The sequence below is a fragment of the Pseudophryne corroboree genome, chromosome 6 (genome assembly GCF_028390025.1).
Source record: "Pseudophryne corroboree isolate aPseCor3 chromosome 6, aPseCor3.hap2, whole genome shotgun sequence".
Taxonomy (NCBI): domain Eukaryota; kingdom Metazoa; phylum Chordata; class Amphibia; order Anura; family Myobatrachidae; genus Pseudophryne; species Pseudophryne corroboree.
Window position 1 is genome coordinate 247,035,832 of NC_086449.1, and position 21,866 is coordinate 247,057,697.

General features: G+C 48.8%; 2 protein-coding genes across 2 annotated transcripts in view; both read left to right on the top strand.

The window, feature by feature from the left end:
• HDDC3 (HD domain containing 3) overlaps positions 1–12,737 on the top strand; it is an 85,551-nt gene extending 72,814 nt beyond the window's left edge. The window contains exon 4 of the mRNA XM_063925845.1: positions 9,823–12,737. Coding sequence (XP_063781915.1) covers positions 9,823–9,953 — 131 coding nt within the window. The 3' untranslated portion in view covers positions 9,954–12,737. The remainder of the gene's footprint in view (positions 1–9,822) is intronic.
• Positions 1–21,866, top strand: part of VPS33B (VPS33B late endosome and lysosome associated) — a 252,332-nt gene that overhangs the window by 18,087 nt on the left and 212,379 nt on the right. The window lies entirely within an intron of this gene.

The following is a 21,866-nucleotide window of genomic DNA, read 5'->3' on the forward strand; positions in this document are numbered from 1 at the left end:
GCCTGCTGAGGAAGTCTGCTTCCCAGTTGTCCACTCCCGGAATGAACACTGCTGTCAGTGCTAACACATGATTTTCCGCCCATCGGAGAATCCTTGTGGCTTCTGCCATTGCCCTCCTGCTTCTTCTGCCGCCCTGTCTCTTTACATGGGCGACCGCCGTGATGTTGTCTGATTGGAACAGTACCGGCTGGTTCTGAAGCAGGGGCCTTGCTTGGCTTAGGGCATTGTAAATGGCCCTTAGCTCTAGAATATTTATGTGAAGCGAAATCTCCTGATTTGACCACAGTCCTTGGAAATTTCTTCCCTGTGTGACTGCGCCCCAGCCCCGAAGGCTGGCATCCGTGGTCACCAGGACCCAGTCCTGTATTCCGAATCTGCGGCCCTCTAGTAGATGAGCCCTCTGCAGCCACCACAGCAGCGACACCCTGGTCCTTGCCGACAGGGTTATCCGCTGTTGCATCTGGAGATGGGACCCGGACCATTTGTCCAACAGGTCCCACTGGAAAGTCCTTGCGTGGAACCTTCCGAATGGAATCGCTTCGTACGAAGCTACCATTTTTCCCAGGACTCGTGTGCATTGATGTACCGACACCTGTCCCAGTTTTAGGAGGTCTCTGACTAGAGATGACAACTCCTCGGCTTTTTCCACTGGAAGAAACACTTTTTTCTGGTCTGTGTCCAGAATCATTCCCAGGAACAGAAGACGTGTGGTCGGGACCAGCTGTGACTTTGGAATATTGAGAATCCAGCCGTGCTGTTGTAGCACTTCCCGAGAAAGTGCTACCCCCACTACCAACTGTTCCTTGGACCTCGCCTTTATCAGGAGATCGTCCAAGTACGGGATAATTAAAACTCCCTTCTTGCGAAGGAGTATCATCATTTCGGCCATTACCTTGGTAAAGACCCTCGGTGCCGTGGATAACCCAAACGGCAGCGTCTGGAACTGATAGTGACAGTCCTGTACCACAAATCTGAGGTACTCCTGGTGAGGAGGGTAAATGGGGACATGCAGGTACGCATCCTTGATGTCCAGGGAGACCATGTAATCCCCCTCGTCCAGGCTCGCAATAACCGCCCTGAGCGATTCCATCTTGAACTTGAACCTTTTGATATAAGTGTTCAAGGATTTTAAATTTAAGATGGGTCTCACCGAACCATCCGGTTTCGGTACCACAAACATTGTGGAATAGTAACCCTTCCCTTGCTGAAGGAGGGGTACCTTGACAATCACTTGCTGTGAATACAGTTTTTGGATAGCCACCAACACTGCCTCCCTGGCAGAGGGAGTTGCTGGTAAGGCAGATTTTAGAAAACGGCGGGGGGGGGGGGGGACGTCTCGAATTCCAGCCTGTACCCATGAGATACTACATGAAGGGCCCAGGGATCCACCTGTGAGAGAGCCCACTGTGTGCTGAAATTTCTGAGACGGGCCCCCACCGTACCCGGATCCGCCTGTGAAGCCCCAGCGTCATGCTGTGGACTTACTGGACGCGGGGGAGGACTTTTGCTCTTGGGAACTGGCTGTATGCTGCATCTTTTTCCCTCTACCTTTGCCTCTCGGCCGAAAGGATGCGCCTCGAGCCCTCTTGTGTTTATGGGGCCGAAAGGACTGTACTTGATAATACGGTGCCTTCTTTTGCTGTGGGGTAGCCTGTGGCAAAAATTTCGATTTCCCAGCCGTAGCTGTGGAAACGAGGTCTGAAAGACCATCCCCAAACAGTTCCACCCCCTTATAAGGCAAAACTTCCATGTGCCTTTTTGAATCGGCATCACCTGACCACTGCCGAGTCCATAACCCCCTTCTGGCGGCAATGGACATTGCGCTTATTTTTTATGCCAGCCGGCAAATATCCCTCTGTGCATCACGCATGTATAAGACAGCGTCCTTTATATGCTCTACTGTCAGCAAAAGTGTCCCTATCGAGGGTATCAATATTATCCGACAGGGAATCTGACCACGCAGCAGCAGCACTGCACATCCATGCTGATGCAATCGCTGGTCGCAATATAATGCCCGTGTGTGTATATATAGCTTTTAGGGTAGCCTCCTGCTTTCTATCAGCAGGATCCTTTAGGGCGGCCGTATCCGGAGACGGTAGTGCCACCTGTTTTGATAAATGTGTAAGCGCTTTATCTACCCTAGGGGACGTTTCCCAACGTGACCTATCCTCTGGCGGGAAAGGGTACGCTGCCAATAACAGTTTAGAAATTATCAATTTCTTATCGGGGGAAGTCCAGGCTTCCTCACACACCTCATTTAATTCCTCAGATGCAGGAAAAACTACTGGTAGTTTTTTCTCACCGAACATAATACCCTTTTTTGTGGTACCTGGGGTACTATCAGAAATGTGTAATACATTTTTCATTGCCTCAATCATGTAACGGGTGGACCTATTGGAGGGTACACTAGTCTCATCGTCGTCGACACTGGAGTCGGTATCCGTGTCGACATCTGTGTCTGCCATCTGAGGTAGCGGGCGTTTTAAAGCCCCTGATGACATTTGAGACGCTGGAACAGTCACAAGCTGAGTAGCCGGCTGTCCTATGTCGTCAAACCTTTTATGTAAGGAGCTGACACTGTCACGTAATTCCTTCCATAAGTCCATCCACACAGGTGTCGACCCCTCATGGGGTGACAACACATTTACAGGCATTTGCTCTGCCTCCACATCATTTTCCTCATCATACATGTCGACACAGCGGTACCGACACACAGCACACACACAGGGAATGCTCTGACAGAGGACAGGACCCCACAAAGCCCTTTGGCCAGCACACACCAGAGCGCTATATACCACAGGGATATCACCTATAAAATAAGAATTTACTTACCGATAATTCTATTTCTCATAGTCCGTAGTGGATGCTGGGGACTCCGTAAGGACCATGGGGAATAGCGGCTCCGCAGGAGACTGGGCACATCTAAAGAAAGCTTTAGGACTATCTGGTGTGCACTGGCTCCTCCCCCTATGACCCTCCTCCAAGCCTCAGTTAGGATACTGTGCCCGGACGAGCGTACACAATAAGGAAGGATTTTGAATCCCGGGTAAGACTCATACCAGCCACACCAATCACACCGTATAACCTGTGATCTGAACCCAGTTAACAGCATGATAACAGAGGAGCCTCTGAAAGATGGCTCACAACAATAATAACCCGATTTTTGTAACAATAACTATGTACAAGTATTGCAGACAATCCGCACTTGGGATGGGCGCCCAGCATCCACTACGGACTATGAGAAATAGAATTATCGGTAAGTAAATTCTTATTTTCTCTAACGTCCTAAGTGGATGCTGGGGACTCCGTAAGGACCATGGGGATTATACCAAAGCTCCCAAAACGGGCGGGAGAGTGCGGATGACTCTGCAGCACCAAATGAGAGAACTCCAGGTCCTCCTCAGCCAGGATATCAATTTTGTAGAATTTTACAAACGTATTTGCTCCTGACCAAGTAGCTGCTCGGCAAAATTGTAAAGCCGAGACCCCTCGGGCAGCCGCCCAAGATGAGCCCACCTTCCTTGTGGAGTGGGCATTTACAGATTTTTGGCTGTGGCAGGCCTGCCACAGAATGTGCAAGCTGAATTGTACTACAAATCCAACGAGCAATAGTCTGCTTAGAAGCAGGAGCACCCAGCTTGTTGGGTGCATACAGGATAAACAGCGAGTCAGATTTCCTGACTCCAGCCCTCCTGGAAACATATATTTTCAGAGCCCTGACAACGTCTAGCAACTTGGAGTCCTCCAAGTCCCTAGTAGCCGCAGGCACCACAAATAGGTTGGTTCAGGTGAAACGCTAAAACCACCTTAGGGAGAAACTGAGGACGAGTCCTCAATTCCGCCCTGTCCGAATGGAACATCAGATAAGGGCTTTTTCAGGATAAAGCCGCCAATTCTGACACGCGTCTTGCCCAGGCCAGGGCCAACAGCATGACCACTTTCCATGTGAGATATTTTAACTCCACAGATTTAAGTGGTTCAAACCAATGTGACTTTTGGAACCCAAAACTACATTGAGATCCCAAAGTGCCACTGGAGGCACAAAAGGAGGCTGTATCTGCAGTACCCCTTTTACAAACGTCTGAACTTCAGGGACTGAAGCTAGTTCTTTTTGGAAGAAAATTGACAGGGCCGAAATTTGAACCTTAATGGACCCCAATTTCAGGCCCATAGACACTCCTGTTTGCAGGAAATGTAGGAATCGACCCAGTTGATTTTCCACCGTCGGGCCTTACTGGCCTCGCACCACGCAACATATTTTCGCCAATTGCGGTGATAATGTTTTTGCGGTTACATCCTTCCTGGCTTTGATCAGGATAGGGATGACTTCATCCGGAATGCCTTTTTTCCTTCAGGATCCGGCGTTCAACCGCCATGCCGTCAAACGCAGCCGCGGTAAGTCTTGGAACAGACAGGGTCCTTGCTGGAGCAGGTCCCTTCTTAGAGGTAGAGGCCACGGATCCTCCGTGAGCATCTCTTGAAGTTCCGGTTACCAAGTCCTTCTTGGCCAATCCGGAGCCACGAATATAGTGCTTACTCCTCTCCATCTTATCAATCTCAGAACCTTGGGTATGAGAGGCAGAGGAGGGAACACATACCCTGACTGGTACACCCACGGTGTTACCAGAGCGTCTACAGCTATTGCCTGAGGGTCCCTGGACCTGGCGCAATACCTGTCGAGTTTTTCCCAACGGTTTATAATCATGTGGAAGACTTCTGGGTGAAGTCCCCACTCTCCCGGGTGGAGGTCGTGCTGAGGAAGTCTGCTTCCCAGTTGTCCACTCCCGGAATGAATACTGCTGACAGTGCTATCACATGATTTTCCGCCCAGCGAAGAATCCTTGCAGCTTTTGCCATTGCCCTCCTGCTTCTTGTGCCACCCTGTCTGTTTACGTGGGTGACTGCCGTGATGTTGTCCGACTGGATCAACCCCGGCTGACCTTGAAGCAGAGGTCTTGCTAAGCTTAGAGCATTGTAAATGTCCCTTAGCTTCAGGATATTTATGTGAAGTGATGTCTCCAGGCTTGACCATAAGTCCTGGATATTCCTTCCCTGTGTGACTGCTCCCCAGCCTCGCAGGCTGGCATCCGTGGTTACCAGGACCCAGTCCTGAATGCCGAATCTGCGGCCCTCTAGAAGATGAGCACTCTGCAACCACCACAGGAGGGACCCCTTGTCCTTGGTGACAGGGTTATCCGCTGATGCATCTGAAGATGCGACCCGGACCATTTGTCCAGCAGGTCCCACTGGAAAGTTCTTGCGTGGAATCTGCCGAATGGGATTGCTTCGTAGGAAGCCACCATTTTACCCAGAACCCTTGTGCATTGATGCACTGAGACTTGGCTCGGTTTTAGGAGGTTCCTGACTAGCTCGGATAACTCCCTGGCTTTCTCCTCCGGGAGAAACACCTTTTTCTGGACTGTGTCCAGGATCATCCCTAGGAACAGAAGACAAGTCGTCGGAACCAGCTGCGATTTTGGAATATTGAGAATCCAACCGTGCTGCAGCAACACTACCTGAGATAGTGCTACACCGACCTCCAACTGTTCCCTGGATCTTACCCTTATCAGGGAATTGTCCAAGTAAGGGATAACTAAAATTCCCTTCCTTTGAAGGAATATCATCATTTCGGCCATTACCTTGGTAAAGACCCGGGGTGCCGTGGACCATCCATACGGCAGCGTCTGAACTGATAGTGACAGTTCTGTACCATAAACCTGAGGTACCCTTGGTGAGAAGGGTAAATTTTGACATGAAGGTAAGCATCCTTGATGTCCCGAGACATCATGTAGTCCCCTTCTTCCAGGTTCGCAATCACTGCTCTGAGTGACTCAATCTTGAATTTGAACCTCTGTATGTAAGTGTTCAAAGATTTTAGATTTAGAATCGGTCTCACCGAGCCGTTTGGCTTCGGTACCACAACAGTGTGGAATAATACCCCGTTCCCTGTTGCAGAAGGGGTATCTTGATTATCACCTGCTGGGAATACAGCTTGTGAATGGCTTCCAAAACTGTCTCCCTGTCAGAAGGAGACATCGGTAAAGCCGACTTTAGGAAACGGCGAGGGGGAGACGTCTCGAATTCTAATTTGTACCCCTGAGATATCACCTGAAGGATCCAGGGGTCTACTTGCGAGTGAGCCCACTGCGCGCTGAAATTCATTGAGACGGGCCCCCCACCGTGCCTGATTCTGCTTGTAAAGCCCCAGCGTATACTGAGGGCTTGGCAGAGGCGGGAGAGGGTTTCTGTTCCTGGGAACTGGCTGATTTCTGCAGCCTTTTTCCTCTCCCTCTGTCACGGGGCAGAAATGAGGAACCTTTTGCCCGCTTATCCACGAAAAGACTGCGCCTGATAATACGGCGTCTTCTCATGTTGAGAGGCGACCTGGGGTACAAACGTGGATTTCCCAGCTGTTGCCGTGGCCACCAGGTCTGAAAGACCGACCCCAAATAACTCTTAATAAGACAATACTTCCAAATGCCGTTTGGAATACGCATCACCTGACCACTGACGTGTCCATAACCCTCTACTGGTAGAAATGGACAACGCACTTAGACTTGATGCCAGTCGGCAAATATTCCGCTGTGCATCACGTATATATAGAAATGCATCTTTCAAATGCTCTATAGGCAAAAATATACTGTCCCTATCTAGGGTATCAATATTTTCAGTCAGGGAATCCGACCACGCCAACCCAGCACTGCACATCCAGGCTGAGGCGATTGCTGGTCGCAGTATAACACCAGTATGTGTGTAAATACATTTTAGGATACCCTCCTGCTTTCTATCAGCAGGATCCTTAAGGGCGGCCATCTCAGGAGAGGATAGAGCCCTTACAAGCGTGTGACCGCTTTATCCACCCTAGGGGGTGTTTCCCAACGCACCCTAACCTCTGGCGGGAAAGGATATAATGCCAATAACATTATAGAAATTATCAGTTATCGGGGGAAACCCACGCATCATCACACACCTCATTTAATTTCTCAGATTCAGGAAAACTACAGGTAGTTTTTCCTCACCGAACATAATACCCCTTTTTGGTGGTACTCGTATTATCAGAAATGTGTAAAACATTTTTCATTGCCTCAATCATGTAACGTGTGGCCCTACTGGAAGTCACATTTGTCTCTTCACCGTCGACACTGGAGTCGGTATCCGTGTCGGCGTCTATATCTGCCATCTGAAGTAACGGGCGCTTTAGAGCCCCTGACGGCCTATGAGACGTCTGGACAGGCACAAGCTGAGTAGCCGGCTGTCTCATGTCAACCACTGTCTTTTATACAGAGCTGACACTGTCACGTAATTTCTTCCAACAGTTCATCCACTCAGGTGTCGACCCCCTAGGGGGTGACGTCACTATTACAGGCAATCTGCTCCGTCTCCACATCATTTTTCTCCTCATACATGTCGACACAAAAGTACCGACATACAGCACACACACAGGGAATGCTCTGATAGAGGACAGGACCCCACTAGCCCTTTGGGGAGACAGAGGGAGAGTTTGCCAGCACACACCAGAGCGCTATATATATACACAGGGATAACCTTATATAAGTGTTTTTCCCCTTATAGCTGCTGTATAGTTAATACTGCGCCTAATTTGTGCCCCCCTCTCTTTTTTAACCCTTTCTGTAGTGTAGTGACTGCAGGGGAGAGCCAGGGAGCTTCCCTCCAACGGAGCTGTGAGGGAAAATGGCGCCAGTGTGCTGAGGAGATAGGCTCCGCCCCCTTATCGGCGGCCTTATCTCCCGTTTTTTTAATGTATTTTGGCAGGGGTTAAATGCATCCATATAGCCCAGGAGCTATATGTGATGCATTTTTTGCCATCCAAGGTGTTTATTTTTGCGTCTCAGGGCGCCCCCCCCAGCGCCCTGCACCCTCAGTGACCGGAGTGTGAAGTGTGCTGAGAGCAATGGCGCACAGCTGCAGTGCTGTGCGCTACCTTGTTGAAGACAGGACGTCTTCTGCCGACGATTTTCCGGACCTCGTCTGCCTTCTGGCTCTGTAAGGGGGCCGGCGGCGCGGCTCTGGGACCCATCCAAGCTGGGCCTGTGATCGTCCCTCTGGAGCTAATGTCCAGTAGCCTAAGAAGCCCAATCCACTCTGCACGCAGGTGAGTTCGCTTCTTCTCCCCTTAGTCCCTCGATGCAGTGAGCCTGTTGCCAGCAGGTCTCACTGAAAATAAAAAACCTAAACTAAAACTTTCACTAAGAAGCTCAGGAGAGCCCCTAGTGTGCACCCTTCTCGTTCGGGCACAGAGATCTAACTGAGGCTTGGAGGAGGGTCATAGGGGGAGGAGCCAGTGCACACCAGATAGTCCTAAAGCTTTCTTTAGATGTGCCCAGTCTCCTGCGGAGCCGCTATTCCCCATGGTCCTTACGGAGTCCCCAGCATCCACTTAGGACGTTAGAGAAAGAGTGTTTTCCCTTATAGCTGCATATATATATTATACTGCGCCTAAATTTGTGCCCCCCCTCTCTTTTTTACCCTTTCTGTAGTGCAGGACTGCAGGGGAGAGCCAGGGAGCGATCCTTCCAGCGGAGCTGTGAGGGAAAATGGCGCCAGTGTGCTGAGGGAGATGGCTCCGCCCCTTTTTCGGCTGGCTTTCTCCCGCTTTTTGTGTTATTCTGGCAGGGGTAATTTACACCTATATATCCTCTGGGGCTATATATGTTGTCAGTTTTGCCAGCCAAGGTGTTAATATTGCTGCTCAGGGCGCCCCCCCCCCCCCCAGCGCCCTGCACCCATCAGTGACCGAAGTGTGTGGTGTGCATGAGGAGCAATGGCGCACAGCTGCAGTGCTGTGCGCTACCTTGGAGAAGACAGAAGTCTTCAGCCGCCGATTTTCCGGACCTTCTTGCTTCTGGCTCTGTAAGGGGGACGGCGGCGCGGCTCCGGGGAACGGACGACGAGGTCGGGTCCTGTGTGCGATCCCTCTGGAGCTAATGGTGTCCAGTAGCCTAAGAAGCCCAAGCTACCACCACTTAGGTAGGTTCGCTTCTTCTCCCCTTAGTCCCTCGCTGCAGTGAGCCTGTTGCCAGCAGGTCTCACTGAAAATAAAAAACCTAAACTATACTTTCTTTCTAGGAGCTCAGGAGAGCCCCTAGTGTGCATCCAGCTCGGCCGGGCACAGAAATCTAACTGAGGCTTGGAGGAGGGTCATAGGGGGAGGAGCCAGTGCACACCAGATAGACCTAAATCTTTCTTTAGATGTGCCCAGTCTCCTGCGGAGCCGTCTATTCCCCATGGTCCTTACGGAGTCCCCAGCATCCACTAGGACGTCAGAGAAAATCACATTTATTTTTTGCACACAATGCAGCCAACTTACATGCAACTCTAATGGGGCCCATACACTTGTGCGATGCCCCGCGACGCGACATTGCACCGGCAGTTCAGGTGCAATGAAATCGCACCTGAACTGTCAGTGATTACCATGCGATAGATCGCATGGTAATCCTGTGATGGGCACGTCACCGCCAAGTGGGAGCGGCTTCTGGCTGCTCCCGGTGGGTGCCCATCGCAGTGCGATATATTGCATGTGTTTTTAAAAACACATGCAATCGCGCAGCGATGCGATAAATATTAGGTGCAGCACTTACTATCTTGCAACGCGATATTCGACCAGCATGCCCGCGCATCGCATGGTGCTCAATATGTGCATACAGTCATGCGATTGATCGCACAGATGCGATCGAAATCGAAGGATTGTATGCCATATTGTATAAGTGTATGGGCACCATAAGTCAGCCCCTATGTCTTTTAAGCGTTATGTACTTTGGTACCATTTTTCTAATTGCACTTAAATATGCTTCGTTTCTATAGGCTGGTCAGAACGACGAGTCCAGGAGTATTTCCAGTGGGCATTCCAAGTGGTAAACGGTCTACGAGGAACCAACTTAGTGATGGAAAGTAGCCTGGATCAGCTATTCAGAGATAGGGGAATTGAGGCCTAAATATTCCAGAAAATTATTTAACCTAACCTGTGTCATAAATGATGTGCTGCTTACAGTGACGAGAGTTTAAAGTTATGCGCTGATATTTCTAATACTGTGGTGAATTTTGTACTATTTTATGAAATAAATAGTGCTTGTAATGGAGGTAGCGTTCCTTTCCAGGCTGTACCCCATTGGCAACTTGCAGAGACCAGGATGCTTTACTTAACAACAAGCACACAATGGGTATCTGGACTATGCATTAGGTCGACAGGTTCAAAATTGTCGACAGCTTTTATTTTTTTTAGCATTGTATTCAACTTTTTCATACTTTATCATCCACTTGGACTACGATTGGGAATAGTAAACTGTCAAGTGCAGCGTGGCACCTTGCCCAAAGCATGGCGAGCGAAGCAAAGACCCGGTACACTAATTAGGGTTCCATGGCCCTCATTCCGAGTTGTTCGCTCGCAAGGCGATTTTAGCAGAGTTACACACGCTAAGCCGCCGCCTACTGGGAGTGAATCTTAGCTTCTTAAAATTGCGAACGATGTATTCGCAATATTGCGATTACAAACTACTTAGCAGTTTCAGAGTAGCTTCAGACTTACTCGGCATCTGCGATCAGTTCAGTGCTTGTCGTTCCTGGTTTGACGTCACAAACACACCCAGCGTTCGCCCAGACACTCCTCCGTTTCTCCAGCCACTCCTGCGTTTTTCCCGGAAACGGTAGCGTTTTCATCCACACGCCCATAAAACGCCGTGTTTCCGCCCAGTAACACCCATTTCCTGTCAATCACATTACGTTCGCCGGAGCGAAGAAAAAGCCGTGAGTAAAAAAACTATCTTCATAGCAAAATTACTTGGCGCAGTCGCAGTGCGAACATTGCGCATGCGTACTAAGCAGAAAAACGCTGCGATGCGAAGAAAATTACCGAGCGAACTACTCGGAATGAGGGCCCATGTGCTGTGACTGCAAAAACTACACCAAAGAAAAACGTAAAAATGTTTTCAACCTTTTTTGTGTCTATCTTTAGTCATGTCGACCTGTTCACCCTGTAAACCATTGAATAAACAGGCGGTAACAACTAGATAGATTAACGTAATGTATGTGGTGTTAGTGACTTTGTGCCTTATTCACGGTTGGACAGTACTGCTGCCGTGACTGCTTCTTTATGCTAATACAATAGCTGATGGAGCTGCGGCACTAAAGTCACACCATCGGTCACACATTACAGAATGACCATCGGGAACTGATCACTGGTACAAGTGGAACTGGGTCTTTGGATGCAGCCACTGGCCGCGACACTCCTGCATCTGCTTAGCTCCTCCCCCCATTACCTCCCAGCAACAACCACAGAAATTGCCTCTCTGTGCGTCTAAATTGATCCTACGTCCCCCGATGGTAACCATCAGTATGCATGCACAGTGCAACTCGCATGTGCTGACTTACAATATTGGCTGCTTCTGTCCACCTCTGAATTAGGCCAGTCAAGTCAATATAATTTACTATATATCACTGTATAGCTTGTAGACAGCCAATACATAGTTTGGGTGGGTACTAATATAAATGGGATGGATTGTTTCTTGACGATAGAAAACCACTATATTTCTTTACACTGCTGGTTAGGAAAGAAGGGAAGGTCTGAACTACTTATTTTTTATTTTTACATCCCAGAACTAAAGTGCGACGAACTCCATTTCCCCTGAATAACTGCTGTCATATACAGTACTGTGACAAAGCAGCAACTAAGTGCTGCATGCAGCCTCTCCTGCTCCCAAACACTCGCTCATTATGTCTGTGGATGAGATGAGCATCCCTCACTTACTCATACCTCCCAACATGACCCTCTCCAGGAGGTACGGAATGCTCTGCTCCTGGACTTCCCTCTTTAACTTATGATTGCCATCACCTATGCTGAAACACCTTTCTTATACATTAACCTGTTCAAAACAGGTGTCTGCAATCATAAATTAGAAGAAAAGTCCAGGAGCAGAGCATTTTGTCCTTCCTGGAGAGGGTCATGTTGGGAGGTATGACTTACTGTCACTATAGGAGTAATACAGGGCTTACAAAAGCTTTCTGTTGTGACACCAACCATTGTTTATTTCACATGTGAAAGGATTTAAAGAAACAATGTATGGCTACACCAGTCAGTTTAGATTCATACTGTTCAGCTGTTATCTATTTAATGATAAAACCAGAAAATTTGGCTTTTAAATTGAATATACTTAGTTGACTTTACCTAGGTCAAATTTGCATACCTCCCAACATGACCCTCTCCAGGAGGGACAGAATGCTCTGCTCCTGGACTTCCCTCTTAATTTAGTATTGCCATCACCTGTGCTGAAAACACCTTTCTTATCCATGAACCTGTTCAAAACAGGTGCTGGCAATCATACATTGAGAAAAGTCCAGAAGCAGAGCATTGTGTCCCTGGAGAGGGTCATGTTGGGAGGTATGAATTTGTTTGTGTAGCCAAGATCTAGCCCAGAGGTTCCCAAACATGGCCCTCAAGGCACCCCAACAGTCCAGGATTTAGGTATATCCATGGCTCAGAACAGATGGTTAAATCAAATTGACTGAGGTGGTAATTAAGGATGGATACATTTAAAACCTGGACCGTGGGGTGCCTTGAGGACCGTGTTTGGGAATCTCTGATCTCAGGGAGTTGCATTGCAACAAAATAAATACAATAACACTAATGTAAGTTTAAATAACAGCCATTCTTAGAGAGCATGTTATAAGTTTATAATTAAAGGAAATCAGAAGGTTTTTTTAAATAAATTGAATCAATGAGTTGACATGTTGTTTTGGCTATTTTCTATTCATATTATCTAAACATTACAAATTGATAGTGACTGCTGGGTATGTAAAGTTATGAAATACAATCTGTGTGTAAATAATGTATTAATACATAAAAGGGTAATTGAATGAACGTGTGATTTTATTACTTGTGGAAGGGTATGACGTGCTTAGAAAAATGCTGTTATTCGTTATACCATCATTAATGTGTGGCAGGTATCTTTGTGCTATATTGCAGGTATTCATGCTAACTATATCAATTAAGCTAATAGCCATATCTGTAGCAGAGAGTTCCCATTTACCTTTATTTTCATTCTAGACAGCAGGGAATGGGAAACACAATCTAGAGTTCCTGAAGTAGACAGATCCTAAAGTGGCATTACCTATAGTTGCTAGGCACTGTTGGGGCAACTGGATATGGCTTTGTTCAATGATTACTGTGATTCTATTAATTGTTAGGCTCTCTCATAGGTTTACTACACTACCAGGATTCATGTGGTTAGAAAAAAAATTGGATTTTGGTACTTACCGATAAATCCTTTTCTCCTAGTCCGTAGAGGATGCTGGGGACACCAAAAGGACCATGGGGTATAGACGGGATCCGCAGGAGCTTGGGCACACTGAAAAGACTTAATCTGGGTGTGAACTGGCTCCTCCCTCTATGCCCCTCCTCCAGACCTCAGTTATAGGAACTGTGCCCAGGAGAGACGGACATTTCAAGGAAAAGGATTTTTGTTTAAACTAAGGGTTACAAACCGACCAGCCCACACCACAAACATACCGTACCACCGGAGTAACTTTAAACCAGATAACAGTATGCATTAACACCAGCAACAAGCTGAAAAAAAAAATACATAACCCGTGTATAAACTAATTTAACCAGCAAGAAAACACTGCAAGTAATAGTCCGCACCGGGACGGGCGCCCAGCATCCTCTACGGACTAGGAGAAAAGGATTTATCGGTAAGTACCAAAATCCTATTTTCTCTTATGTCCTAGAGGATGCTGGGGACACCAAAAGGAGCATGGGGATTATACCAAAGCTCCAGAACAGGCGGGAGAGTGCGGACGACTCTGCAGCACCGACTGAGCAAACGCCAGGTCCTCATCGGCCAGGGTATCAAACTTATAGAATTTAGCAAACGTGTTAGAACCCGACCAAGTAGCTGCTCGGCAAAGTTGTAACACCGAAACGCCTCGGGCAGCCGCCCAAGATGAGCCCACTTTCCTGGTAGAATGGGCTTTCACCAACTTCGGCACCGATAGTCCGACCGAAGAATGAGCCTGCTGGATCGTACTACAAATCCAGCGTGCAATAGTCTGTTTTGAAGCAGGATGACCAATCTTGTTGGCAGCATACAAGACAAACAACGCCTCAGTCTTCCTAGCAACAGCTGTCCTAGTGACGTAGATCTTCAACGCTCTTACAACATCCAGAGATTTTGGAATCGCCACCGGAACCACAATAGGTTGGTTAATGTGAAATGAAGAAACCACCTTCGGCAGAAATTGTTGACGAGTCCTCAATTCCGCCCTATCAGAATGAAAAATCAAGTACGGGCTCTTATGAGATAAAGCCGCCAACTCTGACACCCGCCTGGCAGACGCCAGCGCCAAAAGCATAACTACCTTCCAAGTGAGAAACTTCAACTCAACCTTACGCAAAGGTTCAAACCAGGAAGACATGAGAAACCGTAAGACCACATCAAGGTCCCATGGAGCTACGGGAGGCACAAACGGAGGATTGATATGCATTACTCCTTTCACAAAAGTCTGAACCTCTGGGAAGGCAGCTAACTCTTTTTGAAAGAAAATAGACAAAGCCGAAATCTGCACTTTGATGGAACCCAATTTTAGGCCTGCATCTACCCCTGCCTGTAAAAAGTGGAGAAAGCGACCCAAGTGAAAATCTTCCGCAGGAGCCATTTTAGACTCACACCAGGAAACGTACTTCCTCCAAATACGGTGATAATGTTTCGCCGTAACCTCCTTCCTAGCCTTAATGAGAGTTGGAATGACTTCCCTGGGAATACCCTTACGAGCTAAGATCTGGCATTCAACCTCCATGCCGTCAAACGCAGCCGCGGTAAGTCTGGAAACACGCATGGCCCCTGCAACAACAGATCCTCTCTTAGAGGAAGTGGCCAAGGAGCTTCCATCAGTAAGTCCTGAAGATCCGGGTACCAGGCCCTTCTTGGCCAGTCTGGAACGACGAGAATCGCCTGAACCCTTGCTCTTCGAATGATCCCCAGTACCTTTGGAATGAGAGGAAGTGGAGGGAACACATACACCGACTGGAACACCCACGGAGACACCAGGGCGTCCACTGCAGTGGCTTGGGGGTCCCTTGACCTGGAACAATACCTCGGGAGCTTCTTGTTGAGACGAGACGCCATCATGTCGATCAACCGAATTCCCCAACGTTCTGTCACCTCTGCAAATACCTCTTGGTGAAGAGCCCACTCTCCCGGATGGAGATCGTGTCTGCTGAGGAAATCTGCTTCCCAGTTGTCCACTCCTGGTAGGAAGACCGCTGATAGGGCGCACACGTGTTGTTCTGTCCAGCGAAGGATTCTTGTGGACTCCTCCATTGCCGCTCTGCTCCTCGTTTCGCCTTGATGGTTTATATGCGCCACCGCTGTGATGTTGTCTGACTGCACCAGGACAGGTCGACCCTGAAGAAGGCTTCTTGCTTGCAGCAGGCCGTTGTAAATGGCTCTTAACTCGAGGACATTTATGTGGAGACAGGCTTCCTGAAGCGACCATTTCCCCTGGAAGTTTCTTCCTTGGGTGACTGCGCCCCAGCCCCGGAGAGTTGTATCTGTTGTTAGAAGTACCCAAATCATGGATACCGAATCGGCGTCCCCCTAGGAGGTGATGACCTTGTAGCCACCACAGGAGAGAAATTCTGGTTCTGGGAGATAAATTTATCTTCCGGTGAATGTGCAGGTGAGACCCGGACCATTTGCTCAGCAAGTCCCACTGAAACACCCGGGCGTGAAACCTGCCGAATGGGATGGCTTCGTACGCCGCAACCATTTTCCCTAGAACCCGAGTACATTGATGGATTGACACACTTTTCGGCCTCAGAATTTCCCTGACCATCGTCTGCAGTTCCAGAGCCTTTTCTTCTGGAAGAAATACCTTTTGTAATTCCGTGTCCAGAATCATGCCCAGAAAAGGAAGCCGAGTGGTCGGAATCAACTGGGATTTTGGCAAATTGAGCACCCAACCGTGCTGTCGCAGAACCGACAGTGACAACTCTACACTTCTCAGCAATTGTTCCTTGGACCTCGCCTTTATCAGGAGATCGTCCAAGTACGGGATAATTGTAACCCCTTGTTTGCGAAGGAGAACCATTATTTCCGCCATGACTTTGGTGAAAATCCTCGGAGCCGTGGAAAGCCCAAACGGCAACGTCTGAAATTGGTAATGAGAATCCTGTATCGCAAACCTGGGAAAGGCCTGATGTGAAGGATATATCGGGACATGTAAGTAGGCATCCTTGATGTCGACTGACGTCATAAACTCCCCCCCCTTCCAGGCTGGCAATCACCGCTCGAAGGGATTCCATCTTGAACTTGAAAACTTTCAAGTATGGATTGAGGGATTTTAGATTTAGAATTGGTCTGACCGAACCGTCCGGTTTCGGCACAACAAAGAGGCTCGAGTAGAACCCCTCCCCCCGCCGGGATGAGGGAACGGGAATAATGACCCTCTGTATACACAGTTTTTGAATCGCTGCTAGCACCACCTCCCTGTCCGGAAGAACTACTGGTAATGCCGAAATGAAGAACCGGTGAGGGGGCATCTCCTGAAACTCCAGTTTGTATCCCTGAGACACGATCTCTAGTACCCAAGGATCCAGGCCTGATTGAATCCAGACCTGACTGAAAATTCGTAGACGGCCCCCCACCGGTTCGGACTCCCCCAGGGAAGCCCCAGCGGCATGCGGTGGACTTGGTAGCAGCAGGGGAGGACTTTTGGTCCTGGGCGCCTGAACCTGCAGGAGGTTTCCTTCCCCTTCCTCTACCCTTTGAAGCGAGGAAGGACGAGCCTTTTACACGCCTGTATTTATTGTGACGAAAGGACTGCATTTGCTGATGTGGTGCCTGTTTCTGTTGTGTGGGAACAAAAGGAAGAAAAGAGGACTTGACCGCAGTCGCGGTCGAGACCAGGTCAGCCAAGCCGTCCCCAAACAGGACAATACCTTTGAAGGGTAGCGCTTCCATAGCCCTCTTGGAGTCGGCATCAGCATTCCATTGATGGATCCACAGCGCCCTCCTTGCTGATATCGACATGGCATTGGTTCTTGAACCCAAGAGACAGACGTCCCTCGCCCCGTCTTTTATGTAATCTGCAGCGTCCTTAATATAACCGAGAGTTAGAAGGATATTATCTTTATCAAGAGTATCCATATCATTAGCTAAATTCTCAGCCCATTTAGCAATAGCACTACTCACCCATACAGACGCCACAGCGGGTCTGAGCAATGCACCCAAATTAGCGAAAATGGACTTCAGAGACGTCTCCAGTTTGCGATCCGCCGGATCTTTGAGAGCTGCCGTGTCAGGAGACGGAAGTGCCACTTTCTTAGACAAACAAGATAGAGCTTTGTCAACATTTGGAGATGCCTCCCATTTTTCCCTGTCATCAGAGGGGAAAGGATACGCCATGTAAATCCTCTTGGGAATCTGCCATTTCTTATCCGGCGACTCCCAAGCCTTTTCACAAAGAGTATTCATTTCATGAGAGGAGGGAAATTTCACCTCAGGTTTTTTTCCCTTGAACAAGCAAATCCTTGTTTCCTGTACCGCAGGTTCATCAGAAATGTGTAAAACGTCTTTTATAGCTACAACCATGTATTGAATACTCTTAACTAACCGTGGATGTAAAGCTGCCTCAGTGAAATCGACCTCGGAATCAGAGTACGTGTCGGTATCAGTATCTACCACTTGAGTAAATGGCCTCTTTTGCGACCCGGATGGGGTCTGCACCTGAGACAAAGCCTCTTCCATGGACTTTTTCCACACCTGGGTCTGTGCCTCAGACTTATCTAACCTCTTTGATAAGGAAGCTACATTCGAGTTTATCGTACTGAGCAATGCTAGCAAATCAGGTGTCGGCTGCGTCGACAGTCCCAACTCTAGCCCCGCATCCGCTCCCCCAATAACCTCCTCCGGTGAATAACCTTCAGCCTCTGACATGCTGACACGTAGTACCGACACACCACAACACACACAACGTCCCAGCTAGGTGACAGGCCCACAATAAAGCCCAGATAGAGGACACAGAGGGAGTATGCCAGCTCACACCCCAGCGCCCATATATCGCAAGAAACGATATGTACCCAGCGCTGCCTTATGTTACTATTAAGCACCACACTGCAGCCCCCCCCCCCCACTCCACCCCGTTACTTGGGAGAGAAGCGTGGATGTCCCGGCAGCGTCTATCCCTCAGCCGCGTGTTGCAGGGAAAATGGCGCCCGTGAGCTGCAGGGCGAAGCTCCGCCCCCTTCCCGGCGCGCTTCGGCCCGCCAATTTCAAATCTGTAAAAAAATGCCGGCGGGGGTCTGTAAACGGTGCCAAGGCACCCACAATCTTTTTGCCGCCCAAACAACCTCCAGTAACATGCTGCCCAGCCCCCCCCCCCCCCCCCCCAATCACCCAGTGAAAACCGTTGGTGATGTGTGTTACCGCTGTGCTGTACCTTCCGTTACTGAAGTCTTCTGCCGTCCTGAAGTCTTCTGATCTTCTCATACTCACCCGACTTCTGGCTTCTGTGAGGGGGTGACGGCGTGGCTCCGGGAACAAGCAGCTAGGCGCACCAAGATATCGAACCCTCTGGAGCTAATGGTGTCCAGTAGCCGAGGAGCAGAGCCCTTAACTAAGAAGAAGTAGGTCTGCTCCTCTCCCCTCACTCTAACGCTGCAGGGAGCCTGTAGCCAGCAGGTCTCCCTGAAAATAAAAAACCTAACAAAGTATTTTCTAGAGAAACTCAGGAGAGCTCCCCTAGTGTGCATCCAGTCACTCCTGGGCACAAAGTCTAACTGAGGTCTGGAGTAGGGGCATACAGGGAGGAGCCAGTTCACACCCAGATTAAGTCTTTTTAGTGTGCCCAAGCTCCTGCGGATCCAGTCTACCCCATGGTCCTTTTGGTGTCCCCAGCATCCTCTAGGACGTAAGAGAAATATATATTTATAAAAATAATTGCAATATCACACATACTATTTTAATTCACAACACTGGATATCGGATTAAATAGGATTTTGGTACCTACCGGTAAATCCTTTTCTCTTAGTCCGTAGAGGATGCTGGGGACTCCAAAAGGACCATGGGGTATAGACGGAGCCGCAGGAGCCTGGGCACACTATAAAGACTTAAACTGGCTCCTCCCTCTATGCCCCTCCTCCAGACCTCAGTTAGAAAACTGTGCCCAGGAGAGATGGACAATTTCGAGGAAAGAATTTATTGTTATAACACAGTGAGTGTCATACCAGCTCACACCTCAACACACCGCAGAACGTGGCATTCAGTAGAATACCAGCCAACGGTATGAACAAAACACAGCCGCATGCTGAGAGAATATGTAACAACCATTGTGTCCACATAAGCAAAATATAAGACCCCACATGCCATGTCATGAACAACGGTAGCAACCGCCAGACAGAGAATACACACCACCAGGGTGTAACCAAAAGCAATAACTGCAGACACAGTACGCACTGGGACGGGCGCCCAGCATCCTCTACGGACTAAGAGAAAAGGATTTACCGGTAGGCACCAAAATCCTATTTTCTCATACGTCCTAGAGGATGCTGGGGACTCCAAAAGGACCATGGGGTTTATACCAAGGCTCCAAAATGGGCGGGAGAGTGGGGACGACTCTGCAGCACCGAATGAGCAAACATAAGGTCCCCAAAAATCAGGGTATCAAACTTGTAGAGCATAGCAAAAACGTTTGATCCCGACCAAGAATCCGCTCAGCAAAGTTGAACTGCCGAGACTCCTCGGGCATCCGCCCAAGAAAAACCCATCTTCTCAAAAGAATGGACTCCACCTACTTCGGTGACGGCAATTCAGCCGTAGAACGAACATGCCAAACCGCATCACAGATTCAGCATGTAACAGACTGCATAACGCAGTCTCCCAAACCATGCTGGGAACATACCAGCCAAACAGAGCCTCTGTTTCTCCAAACTGAGCCAAATTGACGACCTACATACTCAAATCCCTGGCCAGATCAAGGGAATTTGAATCGGCTAAAACCTAAGTAACCACCGGCATCAAAATAGGCCGATTTCAGCTAAACCCAGAAACCACTCTTGGTAGAACTACCAACCGAGTACTCAATTCCTCTCTATCCACCTGAAAGATCAACAAGGCTCTTGTGAGACAAAACCACCACTTCCGACACCCGCCTCGCGGACGTCAAAGCCAATAGCCTGACCACGTTCCAAGAGAGAAATTTTGTAAAGAAACTTATTAGGCTTGCCTCCACACCGGCTTGTAACGTATGGATAAGCACGACCTAGCTGAAAGTCCTCCATAGGAGCCTTCCTGGATACACACTGAGACACATAATTACTCCAACTACGGTAGTAACGCTTTGCCGTTAGTTATTTCCTAGCAGCAGATCGAGGAAACGACTTCCCTGGGAACACCCGTTCGGCTTAGGATATGGCATTCAACCGCCCCGCCGTCAGACGCAGCCGCGGTAAGTCCCGATACACGCCCTGATCTTGTTGCAACATTACCTCACGTAGAGGAAGAGGGCAGTAATCTTCTATGAGTAAACCATGAAAACTGGATAGCCAACCCTCGCTGGCTAGACCGGATTCAAGAGGATCACCGGAACCTTTGATCATCTTACGCTTACCACTGTCAGAAAAGTGAAAGCGAAGAGGCCACAGACCGACTAAAAACACCCACGCTGTCACGAGGATATCCACTGCTTTATCTTGAATGTCCCTTGACCTGGACCAATCTCCTTGAGGCCCCTCGTTGAGGCGAGACGCCAACATGTCCAATCGTGACACTCCTCAAAGACTTGTCACGTCTGTGAAAGCTTCTCGATGATGACTGAATTTTTCCCGGCTAGATATCGTGTCAGCAGAGGAAATCTATTTCTCCGTCGTTTACCTCCGGAACGAAGACTGCTAATATAGCGTTTACCAGACTTCCCACTCAACTGCAAACTGTGCATCTTCCGCCATTGCCGCTTTGCTCCTTGTTCCACCATAGCGGCATACGGACGCCACTGCTGACAAGTCGTCTGGCAGAACTAACACGGGCAGAACACGAAGAATACGTTCATCTAAAATAGCTCTTAATTCAAGAAAGCTTACAGCAGACAAGTTACCCAACTTGACCTTATCCTCTGGAAATATGTCCCTTGCAACGGACTGCTCCCCAGTTCGGAGATCTGTATGCACGGACACCAGGATCTAAACCTGGATCCCTAACCTTCATTCCTCTAGAAGAAAAGAACCGAGCAGACACCACAGGAGCGATGTCCTGGCCGTTTGGATTATATTCCGGTTCATGCGCAGGTGAAACCCAGACCGCATTTCCAACCGGTCTCATGAAAAACACTCTGGTATTAGACCTGCTCACCGAAAAAGGCCTCTTAGGCCACACCCATCTGTCCTATTAACGGAACATATTGATGAGGTGTCACCTCAAAGCCGATCCAACTCTGGATCCTCATACCTCCTTCCACATGAAAAACGCCGAACCTTAACCGATCAGTGTCTTCTCTGAAACCCACTTTTGACATCTGCGTCGATGGGAACAACAGCCAATCCCTGTGCCGAATAACAGTCAGAGAGAAACAACGATTTGTACCTTCATACAGGGACAACCAGACAATGTCCTGACCTGACGCACCTCTGTATGGCGTCGCGCACTACCTCCCCTTCCAGAGGGGAAAGGCAAGACCTATTAGAAAAACCGTAAGGGGAAACCACCCTAGCACAGAATGTTCCCCTGTGGATTCTATAAATAACTCACTGGTCCTAGTCTATTCCTTGACTAGCTAAAAATTAGTAGACGAGTGCTCACCGGAGCGAGGACCAGCCCGATAGACTCAGCGACAAGAGGTGGATGTAGTGGAAACAGAAACGACAT